Source organism: Heteronotia binoei, chromosome 1 (assembly GCF_032191835.1).
Source record: "Heteronotia binoei isolate CCM8104 ecotype False Entrance Well chromosome 1, APGP_CSIRO_Hbin_v1, whole genome shotgun sequence".
Taxonomy (NCBI): Eukaryota; Metazoa; Chordata; class Lepidosauria; order Squamata; family Gekkonidae; genus Heteronotia; species Heteronotia binoei.
This window is the reverse complement of record NC_083223.1, coordinates 342,086-354,983: the sequence shown is the minus strand read 5'-3', so window position 1 is coordinate 354,983 and position 12,898 is coordinate 342,086. Positions and strand designations below refer to the sequence as shown.

Genomic DNA, 12,898 nt, shown 5'->3' with positions numbered 1-12,898 from the left:
GTCTGTCTATCATCTATCTGTCCGTCTGTTTGTCTATCTGTCTGTCTGTCTATCATCATCATCTATCTATCCATCCATCATCTATCTGCCTGCCTGTCTGTCTGTCTGTCTATCTATCTATCTATCCATCCATCCATCATCTATCCATCTATCTACCATCATCACTCTCTGTCTGTCCATCCCTCCATCTGTCTGTCTGTCTATCTATCTCTCCAGATAGATGAGAGAGAGAGAGAGAGAGAGAGAGAGAGATGGTCTCTTTGGGTCCTGAGCTTGTGCTGAAGTGAGTGGTGCCAGAAACCCTGGGGCATTTTCCCTGGAAGCCAGCCATTTCTGATCCCCTCTGGCAGTTGCTTCCTGAAGACTGCTGGGCCAGTTGCAGCCTGAGGATTAGAGCAGCTGCCAGCCCTCCCCCTCCCTCCCCTCCACACCAGAAACCCACGGAGGTCAAGAGTCGCCAAGGACCACTCAGATCAGTCCACTGCGACCCGTCTGCGCCTGAAGGCTCAAACTCAAATTTGCATTCCGATGACTGACCATCTGGAAGCACACACAGTATTTTACCCCAGGATTAAATGGTGAGGAGTGAAACACCCTCTTGAGGGAGAAATATTGCAACAGATGGAACAGAAATAATTTCCAAAAATGAGAACGAGGGAACTTGGATGCTGGAACCCTGACGAGGGACCATAAAAACACACTCGGGTTAGAGAGTCTCAGCAGCATTTTGAGAAAACAACGCGGCTTCTGAATGAGGTGCCGAATTCATGCCCAGTGGCAGCTTCCCTGACTCTTCCCTCAGCCGCCTCCCCACCCCCAGGCCAAAGACGGACATTTATGAGGGCGCCAAGGTATTTGTTCTCTCATGAGCTTGTGCTTAACACAACCAGCCCTTAAAGCGGGAAGGGTTCAATATAACACAAGCCAATATTAAAACCATGGGGATAGATAGACATTAAATATTAAATTTAGAATTAAATTGCTTCCAGTGTTTCAAGCCATTAACACATAACCTAACAAGAGCCCCACTGTTGGCTAATTTAATTTGCGCTCAACGCCGCTGCCGGCAGCACCAGCTACGAATATGACTGCATTCCACACCCACCCAATTTCTGCAACAGTATTTTAGGTGGTTGGAAAGCGCTTATCTGATGCGCAGTGCTTGCAACGTTCTCTCCCCCACCCCCAATTCCAAACTTATTTAAATGGACTTAAGTCAGAAGAGCAATAAAGCTCAGAAGTCACAATTCTGCAGGGATCCAAATTTAAAATTAAAACTCCGAGCAAGGGAGCACAGTGATTCGTCTTAAAGAAAAAGGCCACCTTAAGGTTAAACAAGAGAACCCAACAGGTAAAGACATTTGCTCTGGGCTGTCGTGATTAGCTTCTGGGCTGTCTGGCCTTACGGGCGAGGGCCCCAAGCACCGAAAACACCAATCGGCTGGAAAGAAGGAAGCATAAAAGCTTGCTGAAGGGCACCATTCCTTACTACTCTAAGAAGATGTGGTCAATTTCAGGCCGAGGGCAGAAGTTGCTCAAGAACTCTCTGTACACTTCCGGAGTGAAGTCCTCCTGGGGGATGGAATCGTTCTGTGAAGGAGAAACACAAGAAAGCACATCACGCACCGTCCGGCTCCAGGGTACATCAGAATGGCCGCCCCCATCATCTCCCTCCGCTGCTACATTTCTGGGCACTTCGTGGGGGGCATAAAGATGTGCAGGGGGGCTAGGGGTGTGCCGTACTTATTAGCCAGCCCTTCACACAGCCACTAGACCTTCCCAAAACTCTTCACATCACCCGTCTGCACCTGGGTCAATCACTGACATGTCACCAAACCCCTTTCTTACAACAAGGCTAATATTGTTTCAGCTTCCCACAGTGAGCCAAACTGGGCGTTACAAACTGCACACGCTCCCCACTGGGACTTGCAGCTAGACCTGAGTCCAAGGTTCCCTCTAAGCTGCAGAATCTTCTGAGCAAAAATTCTGCTTTGTGAGTGACTGGCATGAAAGCCGTGAGCTACTGCATAAAATTAGTGTGCTCTGGGGGGGTCATCCTTCCTGAGCTACGGCAAAAATGTGTGAGTTGGAGGCTAAAAATCTGAGAGCTAGCTCACACTAACTCAGCTTAGAGGGAACACTGCCTCTGGTTGCGACTAATGAGAGGATGCACTGCAGACTCCATTTGGATCAGGACCCCTGAGGAGGAGGAGGAGGTGGTGGTGGGATTCCCACCTCCTCCTCTGTGCTGCTTTTGGCCACTGAAACAACCTGGGTGGGCAGCAGCATTGTCTTCTCTGGGGTGGGGGGCAGGCTGCTGGTTCCCAGCAAAGCAAACTGCTTCTCCTCTCCTCCCTCGGCCTCCAGTCTGTTTCAGCTTCTGAGCACAGCAAAGGAGAGAAGGCAGGGGTTCTTCCTTCTTCTGCCCAGTGGTCCCAATCCAAACCAGGGTCTGCTGCACATTTACTCAGAAGCTGCCACCAGGAAGTAGCCATGCCTGTAGAGCTGCAAATCCTTGTGGCAAACCTGTGCAGTTTGGAACATCCAGTTAGGCTCTCGAACCTTGAATTTATAGTCCTACATGTACCCACGACAATATATCATACCTCCTGATTGGTTCCAACATATGTCCAGAGCTTGGATTTGGATGGAATGTGTGTGGCAAATGTTCATAACGACATAAGAGAAGCCATCTTGGATCAGGCCAGTGGCCCATCCAGTCCAACACTCTGTGTCACATAAGAACATAAGAGAAGCCATGCTGGATCAGGCCAATGGCCCCTCCAGTCCAACACTCTGTGTCACATAAGAACATAAGAGAAGCCCTGTTGGATCAGGCCAACGGCCCATCCAGTCCAACACTCTGTGTCACAGAAGAACATAAGAGAAGCCCTGTGGGATCAGGCCAATGGCCCGTCCAGTCCAACACTCTGTGTCACATAAGAACATAAGAGAAGCCATGTTGGATCAGGCCAATGGCCCATCCAGTCCAACACTCTGTGTCACATAAGAGGAGCCCTGTTGGATCAGGCCAGTGGCCCATCCAGTCCAACACTCTGTGTCACATAAGAACATAAGAGAAGCCATGCTGGATCAGGCCAATGGCCCCTCCAGTCCAACACTGTGTCACATAAGAGGAGCCCTGTTGGATCAGGCCAGTGGCCCATCCAGTCCAACACTCTGTGTCACATAAGAACATAAGAGAAGCCATGTTGGATCAGGCCAATGGCCCATCCAGTCCAACACTCTGTGTCACATAAGAGGAGCCCTGTTGGATCAGGCCAGTGGCCCATCCAGTCCAACACTCTGTGTCACATAAGAACATAAGAGAAGCCATGCTGGATCAGGCCAATGGCCCCTCCAGTCCAACACTCTGTGTCACATAAGAGGAGCCCTGTTGGATCAGGCCAGTGGCCCATCCAGTCCAACACTCTGTGTCACATAAGAACATAAGAGAAGCCATGTTGGATCAGGCCAATGGCCCATCCAGTCCAACACTCTGTGTCACATAAGAGGAGCCCTGTTGGATCAGGCCAGTGGCCCATCCAGTCCAACACTCTGTGTCACATAAGAACATAAGAGAAGCCATGCTGGATCAGGCCAATGGCCCCTCCAGTCCAACACTCTGTGTCACATAAGAACATAAGAGAAGCCCTGTTGGATCAGGCCAACGGCCCATCCAGTCCAACACTCTGTGTCACAGAAGAACATAAGAGAAGCCCTGTGGGATCAGGCCAACGGCCCATCCAGTCCAACACTCTGTGTCACAGAAGAACATAAGAGAAGCCCTGTGGGATCAGGCCAATGGCCCGTCCAGTCCAACACTCTGTGTCACATAAAAACATAAGAGAAGCCATTGTGGATCAGGCCAATGGCCCATCCAGTCCAACACTCTGTGTCACATAAGAGGAGCCCTGTTGGATCAGGCCAGTGGCCCATCCAGTCCAACACTCTGTGTCACATAAGAACATCAGAGAAGCCTTGTTGGATCAGGCCAATGGCCCCTCCAGTTCAACACTCTGTGTCACATAAGAACATAAGAGAAGCCATGTTGGATCAGGCCAATGGCCCCTCCAGTCCAACACTCTGTGTCACATAGGGGCCAAAAAATACCCCCAGGTGCCATCAGGAGGTCCATCAGTGGGGCCAGGACACTAGAAGCCCTCGCCCTGTTCATGAAAATAATTTATATTTCCAGAGCCCACAAATATAACTGTGTTATCATAACACCATCCCCAAGGGGCACATCACAAAAAGAAAACAGCCTGAAGAATCATTTGCTTGAATCCAAAGAAGCAAGATTTTCCCTACCTGTTCCCTTGCTGACGCCATCTTAATTACCTCTCCCCCCCACAATATGCTGTTCCTTGTGGAAGAGCCCTCCCCCCCTCCCGGAAGAGCCCTGGGAATTGGAGGAGAGAAGCAGAAGGGGCGTTAGGTGAAAACCTTCCTCCCAGAGAACCTGAGTGGGATGGGAGCCTCTCCATCTCTCTCCTACAATGATTTATTTATTTTATTTATTTACCTTAAATTTCTATCTGGCCCTCTCCGCAAGCGGACTCAGGATGGCTAACAATCAATTTAAATATTTACATTTACCATTTCAAACCAATAAAATACAATTACAATTAAAACATTCTAAAAAAACATTCTATGGTGCTGTCTTTAATATAGGCGGATTCTTTTCCTGATGGTGATCAGATAGTAATCATAGCTCTTTAGAGATGTGGGGTGGCTGTCTTCTCCCGGGTCAGGTGTTAAATCCCTGTCGGAACAGTTCTGTCTAGAAGGCCCTGCAGAAGGTAGAAAGATCCCGCAGGGCCCTCATGGCCTCTGGGAGGGCATTCCACATTCCTGGTGCTGCCACCGAGAAGGCCCTAGCCCTTGTCGAGCATAACCTGGCCTCCTTTGGACCAGGGATGGACAGTAGATTTTGTGTCCCTGAGCGCAGTGATCGCTGAGGAACATGAGGAGAAAGGCGGTCCTGCAGATAGACAGGCCACTGACCACAAAGGGCTTTAAAGGTCAATACCAACACCTTGAAATGGACTTGGAACACAATAGGTAGCCAGTGCAGCTCTTTCAGAACTGGCTGAATGTGCTCCCAACGAGGCAGCCCCATTAACAGCCAACTGCCGCACCCGCCGAAGATTGAAAAAGGCGGATCTGGCAGTGGCTGCTACCTGGGCCTCCATTGTGAGAGAGGACTCCAGGAATACTCCCAAGCTCTTGACCTTAGGGGCCGGTATTAAGGATCTCCCTTCCTGGACCACCCCGACTCAGATACAGAACCTCCATCTTCGTCGGATTCAGCTTCAACCGACTCAGCCTGAGCCAAGATGCTATGGCTTGAAGAGCCAGGTCTAGATTTCCCAGGGTACAGTCAGACTGGCCAGCCATCAATAGATAGAGCTGGGTGTTGTCTGCATATTGGTGACATCCCAGCCGATACCTCCTGACAATCTGGGCGAGGGAGCGCATGTAGATGTTAAATAACATCGGGGACAGAACCGCACCCTGTGGCATACCACATATAAATGAGTGCCTTTGAGATGATTCCTCCCCTATCACCACCCTTTGTCCCCAACCTTGGAGAAAGGAGGCCAACCACTGTAAGGCAGACCCCTAAATCCCCACGTCGGCAAGGCAGCTAGTCAGTAGCTGGTGGTCAACCGTATCAAATGCAGCTGATAGTAACAGTACTGCTAAGCCGCCCTGATCCAGATGTTGCATGAGGTCACCTATGAGGGTGACCAGAACTATCTCCGTCCCGTCGAAAGCTGGACTGGAATGGATCCAGTGCGGAAGTGTCAGCCAGGAATCCCTGTAGCTGAATCGCCACCGCCCGCTCTATAACCTTACCCAAAAAGGGAAGATTCGATACCGGCTGATAATTTGCCAATATGGCCAGGTCTGCAGATGGTTTTTTCAAGAGGGGATGGACCACAGCCTCTTTAAGAGGTGTAGGAAAGATCCCTTCTAAGAGGGATCTGTTGACAATAGCCTGCAGTGGCTCACGTAGCAATGCCTGGCTAGCTTTTGTAAGCCAGGACGGGCATGGGTTCAACTCACAGGTAGTAGGGTGCACAGCAAAAAGGATCCTGTCAACCTTCTCCAGGCTGAATTACCTAGAATTCAACAGCAGGACTGATCCATGAGCACCAACAACTTATACATTCTGAGAGTTTTCATACTGAAATAAATGCAGGCTGCAAGATCGAGATGTTGGGGGCAGTCTCCCAGACAAGGCCTCTAATTACACATGATGGCAAATGCGGTCAGCTCCCATTTTCTATCAAATTTAAACACCAGTACAGCACCATGGAACAAGAGCCCCGTGGCGCAGAGTGGTAAAGCTGCAGTACTGCAGTCTGAACTCTCTGCTCACGACCTGACTTTGATCCCAGCAGAAGCTAGTTCAGGAAGCCAGCTCGAGGTTGACTCAGCCTTCCATCCTTCCGAGGACGGTAAAAGGAGTCCCTGGCTTGCCGGAGGGAAAGTATAGATGACTGGGGAAGGCCATGGCAAACCACTCCGTAAAAAGTCTGCCGTGAAAACGTTGTGAAAGCAACTTCACCTCAAAGTTGGAAACGACTGCTGCTTGCACAGGGGACCTTTCTTTCCTTTCTCTAGACTCAGCCTTCCATTCTTCTGAGGTCGATCAAATGAGTCCCCAGCTTGCTGGGGGGAAAGTGGAGATGACTGGGGAAGGCAATGGCAAACCACCCTGTAAAATGTCTGTCGTGAAAACATTGTGAAAGCAATGTCACCCCAGAGTTGGAAATGAATGGTGCTTGCAAAGGGAACTTTTCCTTTCCTTTCTCTAGACCCAGCCTTCCATCCTTCTGAGGTTGGTCAAATGAGTCCCCAGCTTGCTGGGGGGAAAGGGTAGAGGACTGGGGAAAGCAATGGCAAACCACCCCATAAAAAGTCTGCCGTGAAAACGTTGTGAAAGCAACATCATCCCAGAGTCGGAAATGACTGGTGCTTGCACAGGGGAACTTTCCTTTACATTTTTATAGCACCATGGAATGTTTTTAATTGTAACTGTATTTTATTGGTTTTACATTGTAAATATAAATGTCTGAACTGACTGTTAGCCACCCTGAGTCTGCTTGCGGAGATGGTGGGATAGAGATTTAAGGAAACAAACAAACAAACAAACTCTTTTTTGCAGGAGGGCCAGCTGCACTGGTAGGACAGTTAATTCCATCCAGTACATAAGAGCCAGATGTTTAACTTTCTCTCTGTAGAGTCCCTCTCCTAGCTAATTAATTTGCTCTTTTTCTTTTAATAATTGGGCAAGAATTTGTTCTTCTGTTTTCTGTCAGTCTAGCCTGTAGGGATGACAATTTAGAGTCCCTACAGCTTTGTATTAATTGTACAGATGCCTTTAAAAAACAGGAACTTTTCTAGAAGGTTTTCAAGGACCTCCTCTCTGTGGGCCCAACTGCAGAGGCCTTAGGTGGGGTCTGGTCTGCCATGTTAGTCAGACATGTGCTGCTAAATTCGCATTGGGAGCTTACTCCTCAGATGCAAGGGGACCAATTCAGACCAGGACTGTGGTACGCAGGGAGAAAGGGCTGATGCCTTCCTCTTCCTTCAAGCTATTTTCCCAACCTGAAATGGCCACAGGGGCGCACTGTCTTCCCAGCTATGGAAGCCCTTATCTATCCCATCAATTCAGCAGAGCCCCTGATGGGGCAAATAGTGCCTCCTGGGTCTGTTTCAGGTCAGGGAAATGGCACAGAGGGAAAAGGTGAAGCCTCTTCTCCTCCCGCTCTGCAGTTCCAACCCAAATTGTACACCTGAAATTGAGTTCAGAGAAAGGATCGCAAGGACCTAAGAAAAGTCAATGTGTCCTTTGGCCCTGTGATATGGAGCAGTTCCAGTCTGAATTCTACATCGTTTGATCTCACCCTGCCCTCTTTCTCGCATTTCATGGCCTTTTGTCCCTCATTGCAATTTTTCCTTTGTTGTAGCCTCATATTGATGTCTGCCTAATGAAGATCCACCACACATCAGATCAAAGTGGGCACTAGACCATGAAAGCGTCTGCTACAGTGAAAAAGGTGTTAAAATGAGCAGGTCTTTAAGATGCCACAAGATTGCTTTTTGGTTTTACTTGAAGGAATTTTGGAGCTAGAGCTGTTGTGTATAAGGGGGATCCAGCCACAGCATCACACGGGTGATGATAATATACGATTATGCTGACTGAAATGGCCTCAAGAGAAAGACGCCCAGAACCAATATGCAAGTATTGATGTCTTGCCCTTTCTTCCTCCTGCATAATTACGTTTATTGCCAACAAAATACTGCAATACCTCCTGTCCTTTTGTGCTCTGCAAGTCACCAGACTCCAATTATAAACTGACACTTTTAAACTCCAATAATAAACCATTCCTTTTCTTTTAAACCACCGTGCCTTGAATTGGGCCTCTGGCAATTATCTTCTTCATCCTCTTTACCTTGTTTCATGCTGTGCATAACCAGATATTTTGGCATTCAAGGCACTGATTTACAAATGCCTAAACCCTGGGATTATGACAGCAGCCAGCCAACCGATCTGGTGAGCTTTGAAGGGGTGTTTAAGAGAATGAGCTACGTGGAAATGTGGGGTAGAGAAAATGGTGCTAAGGCTAAGCCACTGCACTCCTAAGTGATGGAAGAGCACACAGGCTAGATCCACAAGACCCTGAAAGAAGAATTGCACATAGGCTAGATCCACAAGACCCTGCACTGAAAGAAGAATTGGGCTACCTGAGGAAAGACCGTGATGCTCTCGGTTCTTCTGGACCTCACCTTTGTGGATGACGCAACAAGGCCTGTTGCAATTCATAATTCTCTCTTCCCCTGCCAGGGGTACCTTCTTTTTAATGAATAGGCTGATTTTCCAGGAGAGTGAAGTCAACTGACCCACCTGTTTTATGTAGCTTCTTTGCCCTTTTTCTCATTTGGGATGTGATCATTAGTAAAACTCAGTCTTTGGAAAGCGGGGGGGGGGGGGGGGGGGGGACTCTTAACTTTCCATGTTAGTTTGCCTCCCATCCCCCATTTTATATTTTAAAGTCATCAGCAGAACAAAGGGGGCATTTCCCTTTAAATCCAGGGAAAGCAGTTTGTTCAACACTGGGCATCACATCCAAAATCTACTCTAAGTTGATGAGTCATGTCTGATTTGCTTTCCCAGTCTCAGAAACAAGACAGAGGCAACATTTGAAACGAGGCATTTCCAAACATTCCTGCAATCATGAGGACGATACATGTGTTGATGTTTTTCAAAGTGGTCATTATTTAAAGTTGACCTACTCTTGCGTTTTTATGCATGCAATAAACGGAACCTGACCAAAAGCCATAAGTCAATGCCCCAGGGACTGAGCTGTGGCCCAGTAACACTAACATTCATCCACAAGATGTGACCAGACCCTGCCTGGTGCTATCGAAAGAAAATGTGAGGTCCAGAAGAACCGAGAGGGCCCATTCCTCTTTCAGCTGCCCATCAGCTCGATTAAGGCAGTTTCTGACCCAGTGCCTGAAGCTAGATTGGTCCAGCAGGTTACCTGTGCCATCCACAAACACACACTTAAATAGCTTATCTAACAAAGGGAGACTGGCCAATAATTTTTTCAGATCTATTGGGTCCACACATGATCTCTTCAACAGTGGTCTTGCGACGGCCTTGAGAGGCCCCAGAAATGGCCCTTTCCCTTAAAGAAGGGTTGATTCTTCAGCCCAGTTAACAAATTAGTTTTTCTCTGACAGATTTAATCAGTAGAGAAACATCGAATACATAGGTGGGGTGTGTGTGTGTGTGAGCCTCCCCTTTTCCAAGGGTTCTGCCCACTTCCACAGGTTGCACAAGCTGAAGGACACCTGTGTGAATGTGACAAGACCAAAAGCTCAGCGCCTTTAATGAGGGGTTCCACTGGAGCAGGTAAAGCAAATTGCATTCAAAAATTTGTGAATCAGTTGTAGTTGTTTGTGGAGAAGGATCAAGAACATTCCGGGGGGGGGGGGTGGTAGTGTGTTACAAGCCCTCCACTACTTGAAACACCAGTGCTGCTCACATGAAATAGCGTTTTTTTGGAGGGGGGCGTAGACTCCCTGGTTGTTGCCCTTGCTGTAGAGCAGGCCCAAAACTCAGCTCCGGCTCTTGGTTCAATCCATTTTGGCACAAGGCTTTTCCAGACATAATCACAGAGGCTGCCTCTGATATTTCCTATATTTGCATATATTTCATGCCCCACCCACTCAAGTCTTCAGAAAACCACAGAATAATTCGCAAAAACTCCTTCCCGAAAAGCTCCTGCCACTAATTTTGTTAGTCTTTAAGGTGCTCCTGGGCTCTGGCTCTTTTCTACAGAATCAGGATAAATATTTGCGATCACCACACTTCCTGGTCCACCAGCTCTAAACTGCTGCTACACTGGAAAACCTGGTAGGCTCTGCTGAAATCATCTAACCCCCCTATCTTTCAGTGACATCTGATCTTCCTAGCTGAACCCTAGCCCACCCCTGCCTTCCCTTCTCTGATATAATCTTAGCCCAGAAGCATGTTCTGCAAAAACCTGGCTGATTAGAATAATAATTATGTTGAGGAAGTCTTTCACAGCCAGAGTTTATTAGTTGTTGCAGATTTCCCGGGCTGCATAGCCGTGGTCTTGGCATAGTAGTATCTGACGTTTCACCAGCAGCTGTGACTAGCATCCTCAGAGGTATACCTCTGAGGTATACTTCTGAGGATGCCGGTCACACCTGCTGGTGAAACATCAAGTACTACTATGCCAAGACCATCGCCATACAGCCTGGAAAACCTACAACAGCTAATTATTATTATTATTATTTATTTAGAAACATAAGCAAAGATCAACACAATAAAAAGCCATAATTCACTGAAATGCATGCCCCAAGAACAGCTGCAAAGACTCATAAAAGAGGGAATATTATTTCTACCAGAAACATTCCATCGGAGAAAGCAGGGAAACAATATGATGATGTTTTCAGCCATGCCTATCCGAGAAGGGAGAAGATGCAATGCCAAAGTACACTTGAGGAACCTTTTGCCTTCACACCCTGCAGCACACAGCTTGTGTGCTTGCAGACCTCCGTGCTCCGTCTGCGGCAGGCATACAGGCCCCAGCGTTACCCTGCCTGACAGGAACTGGCCAGGCATTCAACAGGTGCCATCCAATTTCAGGGCAGCGCAAAGCAGGGGGTTGAAATTAGGAGTGGCAGAACACACCACCAGGAAAGAAAACAGAGCTGGGGGTTGTTTGATGGGTGAGAGGAAATGCCAACAGGAGGGATGGGTATGATTGTCCACCAAAAAGGAGGGGGATGGATGTCAGAAACCTCTCTGCTTCACCAAGGCAGTCTTACACGGATCAGGGACCAAAAACATCCGTTGCTGAGGCACAAGCATTGCTCTGGCCCTTGCTAGCGGAGCCAGATGTCCACTGGGAGAGAAATGCACAGTTCAGCATTCCAACAGCAGCAGACATAACTTTCCTCTGGCTGGAAGGGCCCTCACAAAACTAGAGCTTGACCTGAAATCTATCTGGCTGCCAGGTTCGTGACACAGGCTCTTCTTGAAGGGCCATTATACGCTTGCACTGAAAAGGGTCTTGTAGGTGATTGCTCACTTCCTGGAGAGGCTGCATCCGAGGCACCTCTTGCTCCCTCTTCTCTCATCTGCGTTTCTGTCCATGTCTGAAGAGCAAGAAGTGACTCATCAAACCAGAGAGGGAGCCAGAAGCGGTAGCTGCAAAAGACTCCGTCAGGAATGCTGCTCAACACAATCGAAAGCAAAGGGAAACAACTCAGCCTTTGTTCAACGAACATCTGCCCCTCAAAGCAAGAAGAAGCAGCAACTGAACACACCCAGTGTAGGTGTCGGGGTCATAACTCTGGGTCTCCCTCTACGTGTTGTGTCTTTGCAGCTCAGCAGATCTCCTGGTGCCACCTGGGAGTTGGAGATGGAAAGGTCATGTCCTAAGAGGCTGGACAGATCTAGGCTGACGGCTTCATCTGGTGCTTGAAAGTGTGACCACATCTACAGGCTGCTGGCAGTGGAACATTCACCTCACTGGCAGCTTCTTTGCCCTAAACAATCCTCTTTGACGTGTGCGCCTGTTTCATCTGTCTCAACCTCGGTTATATCAAGCAGTAAATTCTTCTCCACTTAGGAAAGGTGAGCAGAACATATACGAATAATTAAACACTTAGGATAAGGACTGTTGGCTCTGATCCACGGCTAAGTGTTGCAGAAACACAAAGAAAGGAAGACACAGAGCATTGGATCCTATTACTTCTTTCTGCTACGCCGGAGCCATGTCTCCTGTCGGCAAAGCCTTCCTTTGACGGAGACTTTTTTCCCAGTTGGAGAAGGAATTTCTCTGTCAGTTCAGAGTAGCAGTTCCAGTGACAGACTACGACTGAGAGAAACCATTAAGAAGGCGATGGATTGTTCTTGGGTAGTCGTTTGCTCTCTTAGCTCCTTGGAAGAGGGGTGGGATAAACTGCAGCAGCCAAAGGGTCAGACTTGGAGGAAGACAGTGGGAAGATCTGACAAGACACCTGAGGGGGGGAACCCCTCAGCACAAAACATTCAGAAAATTGAATTGTGCTTCATTTGCACTGATTTGGGTAATTTATAACATGCTTTCTGCTTAAGGAAAGCTACACAGTCCAACTGCCCAACATAAAATGGTGCTGATCAAAAGTAAAAAAAAAAGTGTTTTAAGGAGTGCTTTAAATACCGCTGAGCTTGTACAGGTCCACTTGTACAAACACACAGAGGGAGGAAATCATCGCCATTATTTACTCCGCTGTTTTCTGCAGTTGCCAAGGAAACCGGAAGTGCCAGTTTTGTTATTTGATTAGTGCCTTTTTTTAAACA

General features: G+C 48.1%; 1 protein-coding gene across 1 annotated transcript in view; it reads right to left on the bottom strand.

Annotated features, from left to right (window-relative positions):
* Positions 1 to 12,898, bottom strand: part of PLCB1 (phospholipase C beta 1) — a 576,948-nt gene that overhangs the window by 225,645 nt on the left and 338,405 nt on the right. Inside the window, 1 exon segment of the mRNA XM_060261607.1 lies at positions 1,490 to 1,590. Within this exon segment, the coding sequence (XP_060117590.1) occupies positions 1,490 to 1,590 (101 nt within the window).